Source organism: Apis cerana, linkage group LG6 (genome assembly GCF_029169275.1).
Source record: "Apis cerana isolate GH-2021 linkage group LG6, AcerK_1.0, whole genome shotgun sequence".
Classification (NCBI taxonomy): domain Eukaryota; kingdom Metazoa; phylum Arthropoda; class Insecta; order Hymenoptera; family Apidae; genus Apis; species Apis cerana.
The window spans coordinates 11,146,137-11,169,542 of record NC_083857.1 but is presented as its reverse complement, the minus strand read 5'-3'; the positions used below and the strand labels follow the sequence as shown (position 1 = coordinate 11,169,542).

The 23,406-nt window shown below is 43.2% G+C and overlaps 1 protein-coding gene across 6 annotated transcripts in view; it reads right to left on the bottom strand.

The window, feature by feature from the left end:
* The window catches only part of LOC107994173 (homeotic protein spalt-major), a 76,166-nt gene that overhangs the window by 5,721 nt on the left and 47,039 nt on the right, over positions 1-23,406 (bottom strand). For 2 of the 6 annotated variants that reach the window (XM_062076343.1, XM_062076344.1), the window contains exons 1-5: positions 10,111-10,378; positions 4,010-7,576; positions 3,049-3,182; positions 1,770-2,045; positions 1,097-1,385 (exon numbers count right to left, since the gene is read on the bottom strand). In XM_062076343.1, coding sequence (XP_061932327.1) covers positions 1,097-1,385; positions 1,770-2,045; positions 3,049-3,182; positions 4,010-7,576; positions 10,111-10,315 — 4,471 coding nt within the window. In that variant the 5' untranslated portion in view covers positions 10,316-10,378. Of the gene's footprint in view, positions 1-275; positions 425-1,096; positions 1,386-1,769; positions 2,046-3,048; positions 3,183-4,009; positions 7,577-10,110; positions 10,381-23,406 lie in introns of those variants that run through there. The other 4 variants (XM_062076340.1, XM_062076342.1, XM_062076341.1 and 1 more) reach the window with 4 other exon arrangements.

Sequence of the window (23,406 nt, the reverse complement as noted above, 5' to 3'; positions counted from 1 at the left end):
TTACGCATTAGCGTTAGTACAAGCGGTAGCAGCTAGCTGGTGTTAGTGAATAAAACTCGAAGAATCCAGAGACACGGGGGATACAGCGGAGAGAAAGAGAGAGAGAGAGATAGATAGATAGATAGAGATAAAGATAAAGAGAGATAGAAGACAGACAAAAGAGAAGAGAGAATGAGACAGAGAGAGAAAGAGAAGAGAATACGAAGGAGAGATTAAAGACACGGATAGATATAGAAAGAAGAGAGAAAAGGGGAGAAAATGATGACGGTGTATACCTTGAGATTGCCCTTGGTGGTGAAGGCCTTCTGGCAGACGGTGCATCGGAACGGTTTGTCGCCCGTGTGAGTTCTCATATGGATCTGGAGCGCCGAAGATGAGGAGAAATTCTTATTGCAAATCTGGCACAAGTGTTTGCTCGGCACGCCTGGAAATACATACACATTTTCTCTGAACAGACCCTGACACAAGTAGAGCGAGGTACTTCTTCAAGCTTGTCTCTTTTCTTCGAAAACTGTGTCTGTGTATGTGACTGTCTGTGGTTTCGGGGCAAAGAGGGGGGAAGAATGATGATGGTGCTGATGGTGTGGTTTCGATCGTTGGACCGAGATCGATGATTCGTTACGAAATATATATATATGTGTGTATATGTGTAGATCAGAGAAAGATATTCGTCAGACGGAAGAGACGAAATAATCGAGAGGTGAGAGAAGAGGAGAGCGTAACCTGCCACCAAGGAAAGACAGAAGAGAAAGAGAGAAAGAGAGAAAGAGAGAAAGAGAGGGGCGCGTAATATATATATATATATAAAGAGCGGTGGTGCGGAGAAAAGCACAGGCTGGTGGTGCACAAGTATAAGCGAAGCTGAAATATATATTGAAACAAAACAACGCTCGTCAATTCTCGCGACTATCGGCGGCTTCTCAAGCTCGGATGCGATATGTATATATATGTATACATATATATATACGTTTTAGCGAAACAAACGGGTACAACTCTGCCAAGCCAAGCTTCTCTTGGACCGTTTCTCGAATTGTGCTCGATGAAGAAGCAGACCGAACAGAAACGCTTTTCAGAATCAGTTCCCAAGCTTACTTACTGGCTGGTCTCTTTGGCGCTGGCAGCTCTCCCTCGGGCGGAGATCTCTTCACGGCGATGCTCTGCTCTATCGAGGTAGGAGGCATCGGGGGAGGAGGTGGCGGAGGCGGCGGAGGCGGCGGTAAGCTCGAGTCCTCGGCGCACATAGGACTTCTCGAGGTCTCGTGCTCCTGAGACTGTTGCTGGTGTTGCTGTTGTTGTTGTTGCTGCTGCTGCTGTTTCGAGTCGCTGAACAGATGGGGCGGCATGTCCCGGATCTTGTGGGTCAGCATGTGCTGCTTCATGTTCCCCTGCGGGAGAGAAAATAACGATTGATTACATTGTGAGCAGGCCGGACTTGCGTCGAGTTCAATCACTTCGTAGATTACACCACTTTGCACCATTTCTCGCTATTTTGCATCATTACTTTCTACTATTTTATTCGTGTTTATAAACGTTAATTAGTTTAGATTTACTTTAGATTTTAGTTTAGATTTTTTTTTTTATCTTGTTTTAATAATCTCACAATTCAACAAATTCAATTCATCTTGTTGCATTCCATTCGGTCGAATGGAAATTTTATATATATGTATATATATATTTATATATGATTAGATCGAGAGCGGAAATAAAGATGCACAGTGGTGTTATCATATTTCATTGTGTTCATGTGTCAAAATTCAGCAGGCTCTTACCAGGAGGCTGTGCGCCGAGGGTAGAAGTCCGAGGGCGGGCGACATCAGCGGGGGTAGGCGGATGGCAGGATAGACAGGCGTAAGCCCCCGCCCCCCTCCGGCTCCTTTCCGCCCCCGGTTCTTCCGATCCTCAGGTCGCCGCCGCCGCCTGCGTTTCGCTTTTTCTCGACTACTGGCGCACGGTGATCCGAATTGAGGATCGGGTGAAGTGATCGAACTGTTAGCGGGCAACGGTTGAGACGCACAGACGCATGCTTGCTGCCCGGAACCATCGTTCTGAAATTATCGTAGAAAAAAACAAAGATACAGAGCTGAGCCTATAGGCTTCGTGTTCATCGTGATCCAATGATTTTTATTTAATTATTTATTTATTTGTTTATTCTTGCAATGATCGATGAGCGAATTGTGATGAATTTTTGGAAAAAAAATTAAAAATGTGCTTTTGCGTTAGTATTGCTCTAGTTAAAAATACTAGTTTCCGTTTCTAAAAAGCGACGAAGCGATGAATGTTTCTCGTGAAAGAATCGTGCAACGATTTATAATGTACTTATGATGTACTTTTTATAAATGTTTATAATTATTCTTCTCTATAACGGTGTATTTGTATATTACTCTTGAAATGGTCGATGGATGAAATTTCAGTTCTAGTAATATAATTAAACAGATTTGTTTGTTGTAAACATTTTATTATTTTATCGAGGAGGAGAGGAGAGTAAATGGACGATTAAGAAAAAGCTTAGAGATATAATATTTTTTATAATCTTAATTTTCTCCATATTTCAATCCGTGTGAAATTATCGGGTAAAACTCGAAACATCATAAAATCGGTTCAAAAATTTTAAATCTCGAAAACTTAAAACTTTCTATTCCGTACGTAAATAGTTGCAAGAGCGTAACGAAAAATTATTACTTAAAATTAAAACGTAAAAAGTATTATTAAATACCATAACCATTAAAAAAAAGAAATAAAAATATCTAGGACAAATTTACACACCTTTTTTGATCTCGAACGATCTCTATCAATCTCTGTCAAAATTATTACTACCTTTTCGAAACTTTTAAATCTTTCCTTAACAATGATCCATTAAAGAATGTCAAGAATTCGTGCGATAAGGATTAGAGCAAAATCTTTCTTGTCGTTCGAATCGAAATTCCCATCGATCCACTCGCTGCACGATCCCCCTTCGAGATTCGTTCGGTGAGCAGCAAACAATTGTGAGGGATGGACGCGTCCAATTCGATCCTCCCGATCCATCGAACGCATTCAAATTCACTGTACCTTGGTCGAAAATCCTCTGTCGCATATGGTGCATTTGAAAGGTCGTTCCTTCGTATGGCTCCGGTAATGGATCTCCAGCGCGGAGTTGCACGCAAATGTCTTGTAGCAGATATTACATGTGGTGTTTCCACGCACTGTAACAGATCGTACCTCTTTACAATTGCTTCCCGACACTTTCACACGCTTCTACCGTCCGTGAAAGCAATTTGTAACCCGCGATTCGAGCGTAAACTATCCGTCACGAACGCGAGAGGAGAGAGAGAGAGAGTTTTAATCTAATCGTTTAGGACACGCGGCCTGAAACGCTTAGAGCCGAGACGCTGGTCAACGCGAGCCTCCGGAACTCGAACCCGATCGTTATCCAAGCTAGTTCGAAAACAACGTTACAATAAACGTTGGCGTTGTTGGCAGTTTGAACGGAAGGATTGAAATGAATCGTACAGGCAGCAATCCGTTTTTCCAAAGAAATTTATTTATTTATATATCAAATATCCATAGTTTCGATCTTTTCTTTGCGCAAAAAAAGGGATACAAAATTGATATTTGTGCACGCAAACTCTGTATCTATATCCGTATATACTTTTCTATGTCGAAGAGTGACTCGAATTGAGAGAGAGCGACAGAGAGAGAGAGAGAGAGAGAGAGAGAGAGAGAGAGAGAGAGAGAGAGAAGAAAACAAGAACGACAGAGGTAGAGAGACAGAGAGAGAGAGAGAAAGAGAAATAGAAACATAGAGAAATATCGAAACAGAGGTGTTCGAACAGATAATAAAAAGAGTCAAGCGGGAGGGTGGGAGTGCTAGGTCCGGCTACACCACAAACAGGATACGTCGATATACAGAGTTTGGATAAAGGTGGACGAATCAGTCAGACTGGCAGTTGGTCAGGATCAGTGAATCGTGTCAGATCGATCGGGAGGTGTAGCAGGAACTGCAGCTCGCCCTGATGCTAGCAGCGCCTACCTGCTGGCCCTCCGACAGCCAGGCCGAGCGGATTGTAGGTCGACGTGGCAGCCAACACGGCTGACGTGGTCAGGGAAGCCAAGGGTCCGGCGGCGCCGCTTCCAGGAGTCACGGCGTTCATCGAGCTCACGCTGTTTATGCTCGACGAACCGATGCTGCTGGTAGACGGCGACGATGAGACCGCTTGCAGCAGGCCTGCGAACATGCCGAACGGGTGCGGGTGTTGGGTCGTGGTTTGCGGAGGTGGCGTTGGCACGGAAGCCACCGAAGCGGGAGTGGACGATGCCCGGGGTGTCAAGTCCAACGGGGCCCCCGAATTCATCGGGCTGTTGCTCTTCTCGCTCCCGTTGTACCGATGAAACGGGGGCGACCTGGCCATATTCCCTGCCGTCGACGTGGCCGTCGTCGTGATCGTTCGAACTTGGTTCTCCAGAGCTGCCAAAGAAGTGGAGAAACTCGGTAGAGAGATCTCTTTGTGCTCGTTATCCTCGCTCTCGCGATCCTGCTCGTCCTCCACGTCGCCACGACCTTCGCGATTCATGGCACACCTCTCGTCTTCCTCCCTACGATCATCCTCCTCGTCATCCTGATCATCCGCTTCCTCGCTGTGCTCCTCGCCCGGGTACCTCTGCTGTTGCTGCTGCTGTTGCTGATGCTGGTGCTGATGCTGGTGCTGGTGTTGATGCTGATGTTGATGTTGATGCTGATGCTGGTGCTGCGGCTCGTCCTTCCCGTCCACGTCGTTCTCCTGAGCCTGTCTTTCCAACGCCTGTTGCCGTGTCGGGGGGAAACTCAAGGGGAAGCCGGCTCCGGCAGGGTGAATGGGTGGAAAGCCCTGCGGGAGGAAGGATGCCAGCGGGTGGTGCGGATAACCGGGCGGGAACTCGTTCACCTCGCCGGCTTGAATCTGCTCCGGGCTGAGCTCCGTTGGCTCGCCGGTGTGCAGCCGTATGTGTTGCTGCAACACCAGCGCGTTCGTGAATTTCTTGTGGCAAACGGGGCACTGATGCAACACCCTGAGCGGCGGCTTCGCCCTGTGCACGCCCATGTGAGTCTTCAAGTTACCCTTTGTGGTGAACGCCCGGCCGCAGATCTTGCACTTGAACGGTCGCTCGCCCGTGTGGGTCCTGTAATGCATCTGCAACGCGCTTTTGCAGGACAACACTCGGTGGCAGATCACGCACTGGTTCGGGTCGGTCAATTTGTGCTCGATGTTGTCCACCAATTGCTGCAACTTGGACGTTTCCGAGGTCTTGGTGATCTCGATCAAACTTTCCCACGAGTTGTCGTTGCTGCCCGGCCGTGGCAACAGGCTGGAATAGATGGCTGGATCCTTGGCCGGATCGATCATCTCGTTCGTATTGACAGCGGACGTGTTTACCGTGGTTGGGGCTGGATGATGCGGTATTTGGTGATGCGCGGGCGGCCCTGGGAACAGAATCCCCGCGAAGGATGTTTGAAGGCTACCGCTGCTCGCGCTACTGCTCGCGGGGGATGCCCCGGGATACGCGACAATGTGCTGCGGCAAACGATTAATCGTTCCCCGACCGGACAAATTTTCGGGTTGCTCCTCGATTTCCTCGTCGACCTCCATGTCGGCGTCACCTTCGAGTCGGCCGCTCATCTTACTGTCCATGCTACAGTCCTCGTAAGTCTGCGGTTGAGAGGGTGGATTGACAGAGGATTGGGGTGAATTCAAATACCGTCTGGTCGCCTCCTCGAAATCCTCGCTATCCTCCTCCGTCGGCTCCTCGGCCTCCTCCGGCTCTTTCTTAGGCGTTATCCTCTCGGCGGGCTCGTGACTCGTAGGCCGCTGGTGCTGATACTGGTCCTGCATAGGCGATCGGTGCTCGAGCTTGATCTCGTCCCTTTGCTCGAGTTGTTGCTGCTTTTGTTGCTGCTGCTGCTGTTGTTGTTGTTGATGATGAAGATGATGTTGTTGTTGTTGTTGTTGATGATGTTGTTGTTGTTGTTGTTGTTGTTGGTGATGGTGGTGATGATGGTGGAGGTGATTGTCGTGAAAGGAATGACGAGAGTTGGACACAACCGCGGGGGAATGTGGGGACGTGGTCGGGGCAGTGGTAACGGGTTTACTCAAGTTCTCCGGCACGTCCTGATCGTCCCGATGAGCAACAACCGGCGATCTGTACAGGGGTGGCATACCGGGAAGGGCTAGGCTGAGCGGCAGGGGAGGTTGGGGGGGTAAAAAACCGTGGGCCGCCGCCGGGTGGAAGGAGGGATGGTGAGAGGGCGGTGGCGGTGGCGGGGACGGCATCGGTCTCTGACCAGAGGCGATTTGCTGTAGCAGGGGTGGATGGTACTTGTCCAGGTGTTCCGGAACAGGATTCGGGTTCATCTTAACATGTGGAAACTTGGCCGTATGCCTCTGGAAGTGGACCTTGAGGTTCCCTTTCGTGGTGAAGCGGCTGCCGCAGACGTTGCATTTAAAGGGTCGCTCACCTGTGTGCGATCGTATGTGGATCTGAAGCGCCGAGTCGCTGCCGAACACCTTGCCGCAATACCGGCAACGATGCTTGAAGAACGGCTCCCCGCGACCGCTTCCGGACTTTGAGTCGTACGGAGAGAGGCGGGAGCCTTTCCCTCCCCTGAACGCCAACTCGTCGGCCAGGTTGTTCGCCAGCAGTCCTTGGCTGGCGTTGTCCAGAACTTCCTGGGCTCTCTTCTGCAGCATCTCCAGGGTATTCGGCTCGTGCAACGGTGGGGGATCGGTGTTGGTTATTATCGACGAAGCTAAGGAAGAACTGATCGAGCAGAGAGGCGGAATCTGATGAGACATAGGCACCTGGCTGCTGGTGCTGGTGGTCGCGGTCGTGCCTGTCGCGTTCGTCGAAGCCAGGGGAAGGTTCAACGGGGACGCGCTGCTGGTCGGTGTGGGCCGTTCCTGGGCGAGGTTGGGTGTCATCGGAGCTGGCGAGGTTTGCTGGTGGCTCGGCGGGCGCGACGAGGGAGGCGAAGTAAGGCTCGATAAAGGTTTGGGCTGAATTATCGGCGACGGTGATATCTCTTTGCTGTCCGACGGCTCGCCCGGTGCTTGCTGCTGCACCGTTTGATTATGCGTTATGGAGAGTTGTTGCTGGAGTTGACTGATCAACTGCAACTGGAACACTTGTTGATGCTGCAGGGTGTACAGGGTGCTTTGCAGCAGCGCCAAATCTTGGAGAGCAGCCTCGGTGTCCGCGCCACCGGCCAACGCCGTCGCCGCGAACTGAGCGACAGCCACTTTCGTGTTCTGAAGGGCTTCCAAGGTGACGTGACTAGTTCCAGCCGGTGGGAATAAGCCGGCCGGTGTCCCACCGTCCACGAAATTATTGTTATTCTCAGCATCCTGCCTATGGTGCATTTGCTTCCTCGATCCTTCCTCGTCGTCCTCTTGATCGTCCTGCTCGTCCACGCCATCCTCCTCATCCTCCTCCAAAACGTCTTCCTGATCCTTGTCATCCTCGTCACCTTGATGAGACCTGGCAGCCGTGAGGTCCACGGCTTCGTCTCCGCCAGCTCCTGCACCGCCACTCTCTTCTCCATCCGACGTAAAATCATTTTCCTCTCCTGTAACATATAATTAATTACTCGATCATTCACTTTTATCCTCTATCGAGTTGAAAATACTTATCTCATACGCAAAATAGAAAGGATTCGCGAATCTCAAAGAGAATCGTTTCAGCGCGTTAACGTAAAATTTGAAAATATAATGAATTATAAATCACGCCATATCCGAATGTAATTAAGAGATTTCGATGGAAAAGGAAGCATTTCCTAGTATAGCATTTCATAGTATTCGTTTATAAGGATATACAACACAGTGTTCACCCGAGTGAAGACTGACAAACTTGAATCTTATTAAATTATTCAATTTTTTTTTTCTTTTTTTTTTCTATGTTTAATCGCGATACGAAAATAGAAGCCTGTTTGAGGTACGCGTTGCTTCCTGTGGTAGGGAGAACAACCATCTATGCGAAGAAGCCATGCCAGTTTCATCTGTATTCAATGTTTAAATCATTTGTATGTATCGCACTAATGACGAAAAAAAAAATGTATAAAGAGCGTTGCTCGTTTGAGATACTGTATGTTCTATGAATTTCAAACAGTTAATCACGTTACCGATGCAACAAGAAGCATTCGACGAACGGACTTTACATATTAAGAGGAGTAAATGGCACGATTGGAAACGCTCTACGGATGTTATTCTCGTTCGTTATCCTAAATCTAATCATCGATCCAAGAGGTTTTTATAACGCGTTAAGAATATTAAATTTGAGAAAAATAAACTCGAATAAAAAAGGATAAATATTTTTTTCGGATGGCCAAATAATGATATTAAACTTTATATATGTTAAATAATTTCTGAAATGATTTTTTTCTTTTAATTTTTCAACCGCGTGAAAAATATATTCATATTACGCGATTCGAGAAATCAATATTTCAAAATAACTATCGCGTAATTTATAATAAATAACGTATCGATAAGATTAATGTATTGATAAGATTAAAAGTAACATATTGAATATTCAATATAAGAAATCCAATGCATTTGCTTTTTATTATATACATATATAGAAATAAAGAGGAAAGTAATGATAATTATTTCGTTGGAAATAATATGAGAATTAAATGAAAATATAAGTATGTATGATTTTTATTGATAGTATGTAATAATCCAAGATCTGGATCTTAATATTTTGTAATTAGAATGTATGAACATGTTGTTAGATCGAGCGAAGCATTTTATTATTTGTACGTGACAAATATGATGAAGAGATTACAATCAATCGTGTTGAATCGATAAAATAACGCTATGTTCAATAATAAAAATGTATTTAAAGTTTAAAGTATTTAAACGTATTTAAGTATTCTTCAATTGGCTTCACGTTACAACGGTAACATTATTTTGAACAATGCATAAAAGTAGTCTACGAAACTAATTACACTGCAATTCTGACAAACAAACAATTAAGATAGGAAATAATGCGAAGAATAAAGGTTTACATAAATTCCATTTCACTTTTTAGTCTTATATAATTCAAACTTTATGGAAATTTTCTTTAAAAAGAAAAAAAAGAAAAAATTTAGAAATGCATCAAATTGAAATATTCAATATAATAAAAAAAAAAATATTGAAAACACACACACACACACACACACACACATCCATCCATCCATATACATACATCACAAAAAGAATAAGAAAAATATCTACAATTTTAAATACAGCAACAAGTTTAAATACAATTCTCTGAATTATCTGGGATCGAAAAAATGACATTTCGAGATTGTTTAAATAGCATCGAAAAAAACGTCACTCCGAGGAAACAGTTCACCACGCGAAGATGAAAGCTCATAAAATTTCGCTTCACGATTAAAACAACCAATCGCCAAGGCTGGAACGGGTCGAACGCTTGGCAGGTCGGCTTGTAATAGTTAGAATGTACAATGTGCCGGTGAAACCGAATCAGAATCGTTAATCGAAGTCGCTCCGATTTTATTTACCACCCAAGCTTACCGACACTGATCACGGAACCTACGTGCCTATAATTCCTTCAGAAACTAAATAATAATCCATCCACATTTAACTTTGCATAAAAAAAAAGTACGAATTCACGAATAAAAGAAAAAAAAAAAGCGACAAAGGCCACCGTAAGGAGGATCGTCCCCATTCGTGTCAATGATAAGAAACGGCGGCACGGCGATTAGTATTCCGCGACGCAACGCGTGAAACCCGTACCGATGGAAACTTTTTAATACGCGCACCGGGGCCAATGAAAAATGGAAATCGCGCGATTACTATTCCCATCGAGGCATCCAAGACCCGTTCGAATCGCACCATTTAACGTTTCACTCGCCACCTGAGTTGACCTCGCCACTAATCCACTAAAAGATTCTGAAATCGTATTCCAAAATTTCGCGTCACTCTTTTCTTTTTCTTTTTTCTTTTTTTATTTTACGCGCGCGAGACAAAAGTTTTGTCGACCGGTAAAACGTGTTACAGAGGGAGGAAGAGAGACAAGGAGAGGGGAGGAGGAGGGACAGAATTCGCGGGAAGCGTGACGCGTCGTGATACGCGGTTCAAGGTCATCGTTGCGTACCGGAAAATCGGGGGCACGATAGCCTGGATGTCCCCTGTTTGATCCCCCTGCACTCGAGGCGGCGCGTGATGCTCCATCTCATGAGCTGCATGTTTCTCCACGTATCCGCGGAGAAAAGGAGTCTCGTGTGTGGCGCCGACTCGCGGTGGCGCGCAAAACTTACGATTAAGTTTCGGCCGAACGCCCGCGTGTCGACCGGTGTCATCCGGCAAGGACGAGAACCGACTGATCGCTTGGTAAAGAGCCGGCCTGGGCGTAGGTACCGTCGCGCAACGTCACGCGTCACCCTTTCCCCCACCTCGCCACCCACCACCCCACCACCTCCACCTGCCCTCCCTCCACCGCGCGCAAGCCTGTACACACGGTTATGACAAGGAAGGCGGCGCGGTTCATAAATCAGGGGGTAAGGGGCGGGGCCTGCGCGAACCACTCACCGACCGGTTATTAATTATTATACCGAGGGAAACCCCTCTCCTTAGGTTCCACCTACGCCGGCCAACTTCCGGATTCACGGCGCTGCTGTGCGCTGGAGTGACGCGCGCTCCAAAGCGTACCCGGCTTTCGATTTTGTTCCACGCGACGCGCTACTCAACTAGCGTTGGGGGGCATGAAAGCGTGAATTCGAGGCGAACGGATAGAGTTCCTTTGGTTCTCTCTGGAATGCGTCTAGACATCTCTTGCTTCTTTTTTTTTTCTTTTCTTCTCTTCTCTTTTCTTTTCTTTTCTTTCTTTCCTTTTTTTTCTTTTGGAGGGAATTCTTAATTCGGAAAGGAGAATGGAGATTTAAGAATCTGACGGTGAAAGAGGTATGCATAGCGAGCTTGTGGAAATAGTTGGAAGACAGTGGTGCTTAAAATAAGCAGGAAAGATAAATTGTTTCTTATTGACGCCTTCTTTATAGGATCTAAATTTCCGTTCACAGCTGTTCGTTTTAGCGTTTTATTTATCATGATATTCTTATGTCGGTATTTTTAAAATACAATACCATTTTCTAAATAGTTTTAATAAGAAATAGTTTAATAAAAATTGTATTAAAAGAGATATCGATCAAGGAATTAATAGTTTGAAAATATTTGTTTCTTTTTTGTTAAAATGTCCAAGAAATTTCCTGGAAAAGTTACAAGATTGTTGATGTATTGCTTCCTGTGTATCCCAAGATTCAGGACAAAAAAGATTTCACAAATTCTTTGTCCCTGGAAATGTTAGGACAAGATAAATGCCATTAGGCTTGTGTACTTTCTAAACTAGTATATAGGTATCTTTTTTCAACAAAAAAAACGTGCTCTGCATAAATCTATTGGGACATTTGTTATATCTACTATAATATCTGGAAGAAATGATTGTTAAATTTTTCAAAAAATTTTCTTATCATTCTGTACTCCAAAACATTCTAATTTCATCGTTAAAAGTTTTCTTCAAGGATTCCTAATTTCCTGACGAAAAATAATATTTCACGTAACGATTAAAACTAACGATTGATTACAAAATCATGCTAAAATAAAGATCGACAGTTTGTCAAAAGACTATCTTAATTCGCTGCCAATTAATCGGTTGGTAACAGGCTTCGCAGAGTACAAATACAGCACTGACTAGAACGTAACTTTTCAAACAAAGAAACAGCTGGGCGTGTCGAACGCAGTAGCTGAATAAAGCCTTACCGGATTATCTATACTGGGCATAAAATAGCTTTAATTCGATTACATGTTATCGAGTGCGAACACTGTATTTCATACGGCTTCGCGATCAGCTTTTGACCTCTTCAAGACTATCCATTTCATTTTACCGTAGAAACGTTCGATTTTTACTATTTCGAGCAAAATTTCACTTTTTATTACTTAATCGATTAAAATTTCCATATAAAACTATCATTTCCTCAAATAAAATATTCTCACTCTTTCATAAAAAGAAGCGCTGGTCTCTGGAGAAAAAAATTTTTCAACAAAATGAATATTGTCCACGAATAAAAAATTGTTCAATCATATAAATCGAGGTGTAAAATTCTTCAAAACCCACTTATCACCATTCGTTACCAAGATAATAAGAGGATTGTTTCACAACTCATTTTAAAATTTATTATCAACCGTTAACAATAAAAATTGAGAGGCCAAGTCATAAAAACTCGTGATGTAGTGCAACGATCAATACGCAGGTGGTTGCGGTAGGGATCCAGATACAAGGCAATAATCCGCGTGGTTCCTTTTGTCGGACGGCCGACTTCCTGCAGGTCAAAAGCTCGTGCTGGCATTCAGTGGTTGGTTGCGTAACGTCCTGTCCAACTGTCCCGGCTCGTGGCACAACCCGAGTGACTTTTGTCGAAAATACAACCTTGGGCCCCCGGCGGATGATTTATACACGCTAGTAAATCATAAACTGGAAGAAAGCCGCGCTCCAACGGAGGTTAACGAGGCTCCCGGACTCCGCGACAATGCGAAAATAGGTCGGAAGTCATAATTCACGTCCGAGGAGCAGCAGCCAGCAACGGCTACAGCCTGTTTCCTGCTCGGGAAGAGTATAAACATTTCATTTGAAGCTACGAATTTGCCAGGAGAGACATGCTACGCTGATAGAGTTATTCTTTGACTTTCACGAGCACGATATCTCGAAGGCAATTTCCTTTTCGGAAAAATCTTCCATCTCCGCTGATGAGATTCGTTGATACGTTATTCCAGAATACATTAACATAAAAGTGAGTAAGCGTACCAATTTCTCGTTTCTATATCTAAGTCCATAGTTTGCATACATCGATTGTCAAGTCTCTTTAAAAAACTGATCGTTCGATCCCTAATGAAACTAACGATAATGGCGCATCTATCGAGGAAAATAAAATCATAAGAGCAAAAAATGTTTTCCTATCCTTTTATCCGAGTTTCTCTAACTGTACGTTTGCTCAAAGAATCCATCGAGTTTCCAAAATTTCCGAAACGATTCGGTTCCCGACCGAGAGCGGCCTCGAGCGTAGCATAATTGGATCAAGAGGACTCCGACTGGACTAGGTCCCTCGGCACAGGACGCAGGGGGCACCAACGACAAAGAGAGCGCACGGACCAACGACACGGACAACCGTGCGATTGAAGTAGGTTTTTCCAAGAGACATAGAGGTTGCATCCCGTGGAGGTACAAGGTCGCGGGACAAAGGAGGCCGATCGATAAAAGGCAGCGGGCGAAGAATCGTTGCGGGGGTCGTTGCTCTCTCTCTCTCTCTCTTTCTCTCTCTCGAGTCACGGCGCATCGGTGCCGAATACGAAAGGGATTCGTACTCGTAGTGACGGGGTCGAGTCTCGTTTAAATAAGTTAGCAGCGCGGCTCGGTGTGGCGGCGGTGGCGGCAGCAGTGGCGGTGGCGGTGGCGGCGGCGCGGAGGCGAGAGGAAGAAGGGAGGCAAGCAGGCAGGGAAGAGATAGCAGAGGAGGAATGAGAAATGAACGGGGAAAGAGAGACGCCGAGGGAAATTGCACGTGGCGGGCCGCGATTGGCTCGCACCTGTCTCCTCGGACCGCCCTCCTTTACCCGGGATCGCATGCCTGCGTACCTAATACGCTTTCTTACTCGTTGCATACGCGGCTGCCTTGCACCGCGTGCATGTGGATGCACACTTTCTCACCGGGGCCAAGGTGTTCGTGCCGTGTAATGAACCACCACCGCCCGCCGCTTTGCCTCCTCCGCCTCCTCCCACTCCGCCGCCGATCCGTCGCAGTCGCCGGCCCCGGCCGAGTGGGGTACCGGAACAAAGTGGAAGGGGTACGGAAGGTTCTCCACGCCGGCGGCGGTGAGGAAAGGACAGACGATATAGTAGTACATATTATACTTTTGTATGGGCCGCGTGAGGGGCGGTGGGGGCGGCAGCCAGGCATAGCCGCGGTTGCACACGGTTAATCTATCTCCGGGTAGACACTAAAGCGCAAGATGGAAGTCTCCTTCCATTACGATTGCCATATTTGCAACCTAGGCCCCCTCTCCCCCTCCCTCCCGTTCAACACCCCGCTCGCGATCCTCGCGACCGGCCTCCCTTTGTTCGCGAGTGACTGCTGCCCGCACGATGAGTTACGGCCGGATCGTTTTTCTTCTTCGCTGGGGGGCCCTCTCTTGAGCAGGAATGGAGTAAACGTGGGTCGATGGAGGGTGAACGTGGTACCCTTTATATAGGAGTGTCCACGGGTATTCACTCCCCCTCGATCATGGAGATGCGTAAATGGAAATAATGGCATGTTTTGTTTATTGGAGTTTAGCTTTTGAGATATTACGAGTTGTTGAGAGATTTATTATTTGTTGGGGGGATTGCGTTTTAGGAGAATCGTGACTGGACTTTGACAGTTTTAAAAATAGATAAGTGTAAAGCGATATACCGTAAAGTGATTCCTTGCTTTACTTTTCTTTTAAATTTTTCTTACCAAATATAATTTGAAATTTATATTTTTAATTTAAATAAACTTTGTGAGATCGTACTTTATCGTAAGATTTTATAAAACGTTGTTTAAGATAATCGTTGACTCGAGCTTTAAAAGATGAAAGCCATTCATAGAACTTTTGGATAAATCATAAATCACGTAACATATCAGAGAATATTTAATAATAGTTAATAACTCGATCGAATATAGCGAAGAAACGATATAGCGATAAAAATTAATTTCTCGAATTTCCAAAAGGTTAAGATCGTAAAATCATTTCTTCAAAGATGAAAAATCCAAAGAATACCACTTAAAATTTACCCAACAAGGGGGGCAAACCCTCCACGACAAACTATCTTGCCCGCAAAACCTCTTGCAAAGCGACACTCTTCGACATCTCCTGTTCCCCCATCTCCCCTCGCCCCGTACACGATACCCGGTTCCCCGCTAAATACACTTTCCTCCCCTAGTTCAAATCTCGAACATTTTCATCGGTGTGGCAGGAGTTATAGGAATCCGCGGTGTTTGTTAGGCGATCAGTAACGCGTTAACCGTGTCCAGCTTTTGTTATCTTTAAACGAAGGCAGCTCAGAAACAAAAACACCGTCCGCCGAGCATGAAGTAATAAAGAACCTCGCGGGCCGGCGCGACGACCGGGTTTAGAGGGGGTGGGGGGAGGAAGGGTGGGAGGAGAAGGTGAAAGAAGATGGAGGGGAAGGTGGAGGCGGCCGCGATGAGGTTGGGCCGGGAATGGAGGAGGGCGAAGATCGTTCGGCGACCTGTTAAGTAACCAGCAGATTTACAGGGCTCTATCTTATCGACCGGCCTCGTACACCGTCCCTCGGTGTGCGCGCTTATTTATTCGTTTGCAAATGAATAAAGAAGGCCGATCGATGCTCGCGGACCAAGAGCGCGGAGCGCGGGCTACGGCTACAAGTCCACCTATGGATTCCAATCTAGCGGTGGAGAAGTTTCTGGCACGGCGAGGCGGACGGGGGAGGGGTCTCTCTCTCTCTCTCTTCCTCTTTTTCTCTCTCCTTTCTCTCGGTCATGTCATACGCGAAACCCTTATCTCGTCCCGGGCGAAATCATGATCGTTCCTCGCGCGAACTTCCCCGTGGGACAGCGAGCTACACCAATTCACGGACGGAACACGGAGTGTGAGAGGGTTTTAATGTTACCGGTGCTTGGTCCCGGGGAATTTATCGTTATTTGTAATCGCGGCCGGTCGAGTTTCTTGGCGGTTCGCCTTTCGGCGGCCCTCCGCGGGCGTCGAATACACCCTTTTCTGTATCCTCCTATCCTCTTTCCCTGTCGATCGCGTACGTGTGTGGATCCCGGTATATCCTCGGGATGGGCCCGAGTGAAAAATCGCTAGGTATCGACGTACACGAGGTACGGAGCTGTGGTTAACGCGCGGTTTATCTGGGAAGAGAAGGAATCAATTCCGATCTAATCCTCTTCGAAGAAGAGTAGTACTCTGCTTTTCGATCGATGCGCGAGCCAGAGAGAGAGAGAGAGAGTGGTGTTGCGTCGAGAATGGAAGAGGACTTGTTTAGGATCGAGTTTCCCAGGTTTATTTGAATTATGGAACGCGTAGATGGATTCGATGACCGTAGGTTGGTTCGTGATACATACGTGATTTTATCATTTTTAATAAGGAACGGAGAGAGAAGGAGAACGACGGAATGAACTTTTAAATAAAATCTATTCTTGATAAAATATGGTACGGTAACGTGTTGTCATGGTTGTTTGGCTTGGAAACCGCAAACGAAGGCGTAATAATCGTAATAATCATCGCGGCAATAACGAGCAAAAGGCGTGGCTCGTGAGGGAACACGAGGAAGGAGGGCGTGCGTGCTAAATTGCTGACGTGCGTGCTCGCGTTAGGATCGAGAAGGGGCCTTTTACGAGACGGATTATTATTTAAATGCTCTCTGCGGAGGCCCGATCGAATCATATAAATTGGAAGGAAGAAAAAAGAGTATTAACTTGGACACCTGCAACGTGCTCGCAATTTCACGGAGCTACTTAAGTATCTTCGAACGATACCGAATTTCTTTCCTCTCTCGTACTATAATAAAAATTAAAGTATCGACTTTTTCAAAGTAAAATTTAAATTTGAATTTAAACGTTCCTAGAAAATATTGAGAAGAAAAACTTGTCGATTCGCGTCAACGATATTTAAAAAAAATATTTTACGGTCCAAAAGTCACGACAGCACCTTAACACGTCAAACATGTTTCGAGCAAAGACAAAAGAAAAGGGGACTCACGAAATGCACCGATCAGTTACGCATCTCGGAAACCTATAATTGAACCATTTAGTTAACCTAATCTTCATCCGGCCCGGTGGTAGAACTCCCGAAGGAGCGTGCAGGTCAAAGGGGATGGAGAACCACCACTCGTGAGCGGGATCATTGCGTGGTAACGCGCTTGAATATCGTTCTGGCCATAATTTAAACGTCGTTTGACCAACGGGTCAATCTGCCGGCACTAATTCACTCATACCTCCGTAACAGATCGGGCAAAGTTATAACAGAACGAGAGAACCATTTCTTTTTCTCTATTGCTCCCTCCTCCTCCTCCTCCTACCCTATTTACCAGGTGTATATAGATAAGATCGCGACTCGTCTCCGTTTCTTTCATCGTCCGGAACTTTGCCTCTCTAACGCACGAACGATCGTGGGGACGGTTTCGTGATTTTACAACGATACACGATAATTAAGCGTCCTCCCTCCCCCTCCACTCCTCCTCCGTTCTTTGGCGTTCGATCGTTCTGGCGAGAGGCGAGAAAACGTGACGAGAAGCTGTACAAATCTACTGCACGGTTGGAAAACCGGTCGAAACACGGTTCCGTTTGAAAAAAATCGGGCCACTTGTTTCGAACGAGTTGATCGGCAGGTTATTCGATATTTCGAGAATCGTTGGGGATAGTATTAATTGGATGCTCAATGAGTTGATCGTGTATAACCAGACTGGGATTATTCTGTCGCTTCTTCGAGCGTGAAAGTGTGTAAGAGAGATGAAACGAGATTGGTTCTTCCTTTCTTTCTCTCTCTCTCTCTTTGTTTTTTCAAGCAGTAGTGATCTGGTCTGAAAGTAAGGATATAGAGATACGATTTACGCGAGGTTTTAAGTTGTCGTTTATGAACTCGGATGAAAAATTTTAACGACACACGACTGTTTCGAGATTATTATCTTCGCGTGAAGTATCTCGCGCGGGACGAAATATTTCAATCTGTTTTCTTCAATTTTGCTTACGATTCATTAGTGAAGGTCTTTTTTTTCTTTATTTCTTTTTTTTTTTTTTTTTTTGAAATAAATTGCCGATCGAAACGTTTGATCTTGGGGACGTATTTCAGATATCTTTTCAGAGATTTATTTTATTGGATTATTTTATTGGAAGGAGAAATTTAAATTAGAAAAAGTTTTGTATCGTTATTCGGCATAGATATATTAATTAGACAGTTTATTTTATCGATTGTTTCGTTCTCTCTCCGTTAAGGGAATTTATCATTCATTTGCAATATCTTTTATCACGTTTGACTAAATTGAATTATTATTTTTCACGTTATCGTAAGGCATAAAATATAAACTTAAAATGTGACGGTAAAAATTAATGATACGACTCGGGACATGCCTTGCATGTATGCATAATTAATGCTTGTTGCGAGCAAAAGTTTTTAAGTTCGGTTAATTAACGTTTATTACTGTTTAATTTATTTTTAGCGTTAAAATTTAGCTCATGTTTGTTTATAAATTAACATAGCACGTTTAATTAAAATAAATCAATGTTACATATATAAGAAGGGATCGGCATTTGTTAAAATTTAAATCGCGACAAAAAAAAACGAAAAAAAATTACACCGCCATTTCTTAAAATTTAAATTTTTCGATCCCTCGATTTCTTCCTCGATGATGATGAATCATCGCTTCGCTTCTCTTCTTGCCTCAACTATATTCTTCTAATCTTTCCACGATCCTTCCCTCGCGAGTTTATTAAAATCGTTATACATTCGATTTAGAAAGAAAGGACGAATTAAACTGCAAGTTTCCCGTTTACCTCTTTCACAGAGGCGCGTGCATTCGCTCGATTAGTAAGATTTACGCTTTGACCAGGCCAAGTTTTATCCGCTCGATTGGCAATGTCCAATGAGCGACGATTAATGCCACTCGTTTAGTCGGTTCGCGATAATTGCCATTGGCTTTAACTCACCATTTGAAAACTGAGTTATGCACGTGAACGAAATTCTCGGACGTCATTCAGGATCACTCCCCTCGATGATTTACAGCCAGGTATTCGCGGAACGATTTTAAATCGCGAGAACTGGCGTGATTCGTGGTTTTTGCATGCTCTTCCGACACCTCATTAACGCCGTCCACTTTCCATTTTGTCATTTGTCAAATAATCGTGATAATTGTGTAAAAATATTTTGATATCGTATCCAAAAAAAAAAAAAAAAAATAAAAGAAATGGAAATTCGTCGAAACGAATGATAAATTTCGATACGTAATTGTCAACCATTCTCTCATAATGATCTCTACCAAAAATTTTTACGATTCGTACGAATTTCTTAAATGAAATTTTTAATCGTCTCGGATTTCGACAAAAATTCTGAGAAGATTTTTAGAGCTATTTGTACAACTGTTAATACGCTATAATTTGGTGTTTTCATAGTTAGTGCTGTTTGATGTAAAAAAAAAAAGAAAGAAAGAACAAGTGCAGAAAGCGGAATGATATTAATTTCACGATGCAATGCAAAGCGAATTTCACGACGATGTCTCACTACCAGCTGCGCTAAGAGATTTACTGTTATCGACGTACAGCCATCAGAACAGAAAGCCATTACTTTACATGCTACGATATACACGGTGATTCTAAAATATCCTATATTACGTTGAGGAAAAAAAGTATGAGAATGAATAAAGTGCTGCTTTCACGTCACGATATTGTTATAAGAAAATTCTTTCCTTTTTGAAATTTCTCCTTATCATCGGGTGAAATTTAAAGCGTCGAATTCGAGAAAGTATGAGAATTTATGAAAATTTTTTAATAAAAGAGATTTACAATTTCGTTAATACAACAAAGAATTGTCCACTCAACGCAAATGTTGAAAGTATAAAGCGTTACGTACAAGTTAATTTTAGTATTAGACAAGATTACACACGATTAACTCTATGATAGATAAATGTTAGATGAAAATTGCTGACATTAAGATTTGGCAACAGCCCCTAAATTTACTAATTTGCTAAATTTAATAATAATATTTTCGTAAATTTTAGAATCCAATCAAGAAACAACATCTGTACAAATTAATTTATTATTATTTCTTTCTTCTAACAATTATCTTTAAAAATATATTAAATTATCATCACTTGGCATAAATTTCTTTTATGATGGAAATTATTCTTGAAATAAAATAATATTCTAATTATTTTCTTAGCCAAAAAGGAGCGCGATATTTTTTTCAAAATTGGCAGAATGCATTAAAATTTGAGTCTATTTTTGAATCATTTTATATTCAAAGCCCTGAAAACTTTTCATAATGGTTGAAGAACAGCAATTAAATTGTTTCCACGGGCTAAAATGACGGTTAATGATTCAACCATTATTTTCGTTATTTTCGAGTTATTTGTCTCTTGTTTTTAATTGATGAAATGTTTCATCTTTGAAACAGTATTATTGTTATTCCATTGGGATTGATATAAAATCTTGTTTATTTAAATGGAGGATATTAAGCTCGGTTATTACAGACAAGAATAGAGTAAAATATTGCAATCACGGTATCATAAATTCTGTACTAAATTTCCTTTAAAATTACGCGTATATTCACGTGTAATCATGTGTAATTAAATTCAGGTGTTAATAGTCTTGTTTTATATGTCATTAAAACGAAAGTGGAACGTAACTAAAATTCTAACATTCATTTATTGCATATATTATCTAAAATAAATATTTAGAAATTCGAAAACACGCTTTATTCATTTCAAAAATTTCAATATTTATTTTTTCTTGACATGTTTAACTTTGCTTGGATCTAAACAAATCATCTGTATTTCTAAACTTAATAGCTTCATTTGTTTTCGTTCCCAAGCGAAGCCGGATTTATAATCTACTTATAAGCATAAACTATAATAATCTTTTCAAATATCTTCATTCATCGATGATTTAATTAATTATCGAAAAGTTAACGAAAATTTCTAATTTCTATTTTAATCGTAATCGAATTTCTTAGAAACTCGCAATCAATGTCTAAAAGTATCCATTTACAGTAAAATTATTGCAATGATCTTATCAAAAAATTTACGAAACATTTTTAAAATAAAATATTTTTAATAAAAATTGTTTGAAAAACAAGAGAAATACCAACCACCTTTAAAATTTTCTCAAATATTCGTATATCCAAATAATTCATACTAAATGTCCAATGGATAAATAAATAAATGGCAGAAAATTCGAAATCCATGTCGTTTTCTATCTCGCACACGAGACTAAGGAAGGTTCTAAAAATTAACTTCGGCCAAGCAGATATTCAAGTCAGATATTATGCAAAGGGTTGATGGCGGTCTAAGAGGAACTCCCGGGCTATCTGTCTCCGTACAACTCCCCCGCCCCCCTTGATGACCAACCCTTCCTCCAGGGTGTGATTAATTCTCCGAATGCACGGACTACGCTTGAAAAGCTGTTAGACACGAGAATCGTGATGGTTGAAATATTCGATTGAGTCGTCCACGTCAAATTTTCCAGCTTTCTCAAAATCTGATATCTCAAACGAAATAACCTTTTCTTCTTCTTCTTCTTCTTCTTTTTCTTTTTTTTGATAAGCGAAACACAATATTACAAGTTACAAAAACGAGAAAGATCGGCGGTTGAATAACCGTGACAAATTTTATTTATCGCTTTAACTTATACCAAGGAAAAAAAAATCTTCCTCGATCAATACGTCCAACTTTCAACTTTTTCATTGTGTAAAAATAACCGTGAGAAATAATGAATTATGCTCTCTCCATATACATCTCGACCCTTTCTAACATTTACTTCGAAAAATTGTGCCCAAACCTTCCATTTATTCACAATAGCCGAAAAATAATGTATTTCAATCCTTCCTACAGTGGCATTCATTTATTTTCGAAACCTTTTCCATCTTTCCCTACTTCTCACGTGGGGGCCAATGAGAGGCCCCGTTTTCACACGAAGAAAAAATCTTCCTTAAATTTTCCCTCTCCTCCCTCCCCCTCCTCCTCCCCCCCTGGTCCCCGTGGCTAATGGGCCGAGAGCACGTATATATCGCATTGAAGAGCGATTGTCGAGCGGGAGGAATAACCATGGAGAAGAGGCATAGAATCGGTCAGGGTTTCGAAAATTGTCGGACAAACGGAGCAGCTGCGGGGGTGTTCGCAGCTGACCATCGACGAGGACGAGAAACAAAAAGTGGGGGCGACACGAGGCCAACGTTGACCATCCGCCCTGCGCGGACCATTGTCCAGTCTCGTGCCCATTAGAACCACGCCAATTCCCATTGATAAAGTCCTCCGCTCCTTTCACCATTATCCCCCATTATTCTCAGCCCGGCTCCCGTCTCTCTCTCTCTACCTGCGGAATATTTTATAATCGGCCAAGGGAGTAGAGAAAACGGGGCCGGGTTCCTCTACCCTCCCCTCTTTCCTCTCTCTCTCTCTCTCTCTCTCCTTTTGCGGGGCTAATCAACGCCCACGCAAGCTGCACCTATGGGATCGGTCCCTGCATTGTGGCGACCGACGATCGCGGCCTGCGACAGGAATCGCCGCTTGATTGCGAAAACCTATTTACCCTTCGTTTGTTCTGTTATTTGCGTGGAAGGAAAATTTGCGCGCTTTGTTTGACGGATTGGATTTTCATTTGGCGGCGGATCGGGTTTTGAAATGCGGTGAGAAGGAGACAGTGAAATTTTGAAACGAGGCGACGGTTAAGTTAAGAATATCACTTTTATTTTAGGGTATTTAAGTTAAAGTTAGAGTGATTTTGAACGAAAGATTAAAGATTAATTCTTTGGAAAAAGGTATTTTCTTTTGATGTTGAGGTTATTTTTTAAAGGAGAAGGAGAAGGGAGGGAGGAGATGTAAAAATATTAGAAAATAATTGAAAAACGTTTTAAAAGAGAGAAATTTTATCGCTGGTTAGAGGAATCGACGGCACGAAGCGCGTGTCGAAGAGCAAACACTGTCTAATAGACAGGGCACGCAGGATTTCTCGTCATTTCCGCGCGTTTATTCTCGAAAAGTGGCGAAGAGGGTGAGAAGGGTAAGCAGCTGCCTTCGTCGTCTCTGTTTTCCCTGTTCCCGAAATTCAGCCACGCGACTTCCTCCTGCCACCCCAAAACCCCGAAATCCCCTTAGCCGAGTTTTGCTTTCGATTACGCTCGATTATTTTTAAATGTTTTCACGGGGAAAAGTTATTTATAAGCCCGGTTGATGAGTGATACCTCTTGGTATGCGTTCCTCGGATTTTTCCCTGTTTACGTTACGAAGTACGAGGGATAAGAGGCGCTGCCTTAAGGACTGTGTCAGAATTTTGTGTCGTTCCTCGTCAAAATTCCAGTTATCGAGAATTTCTGGATTTTTGAAACGTATAGTTTTTCTTTTTTTTAATAACTCTCATTTATTTCAAACAATTATATCCTTAACTCTTGTATTTATTTATAACAGCCATCTGTTTGACAACTTGGTTTAACAACCTGTTAGAGTCAAAATAGGATTAAAGATATTCGAAAAAAATTATTAGGTGCACCCTGTTTCCAAAATGCAAAGATCGATACACGATTAATAATATGATTATTTAAAAATTATTCCCTTTAAAGAAATTTACATTAATAACACGATTAATTCTTGACACGTGTATTCAACCACAAATTCTGCAAAAATTTTCCTGCA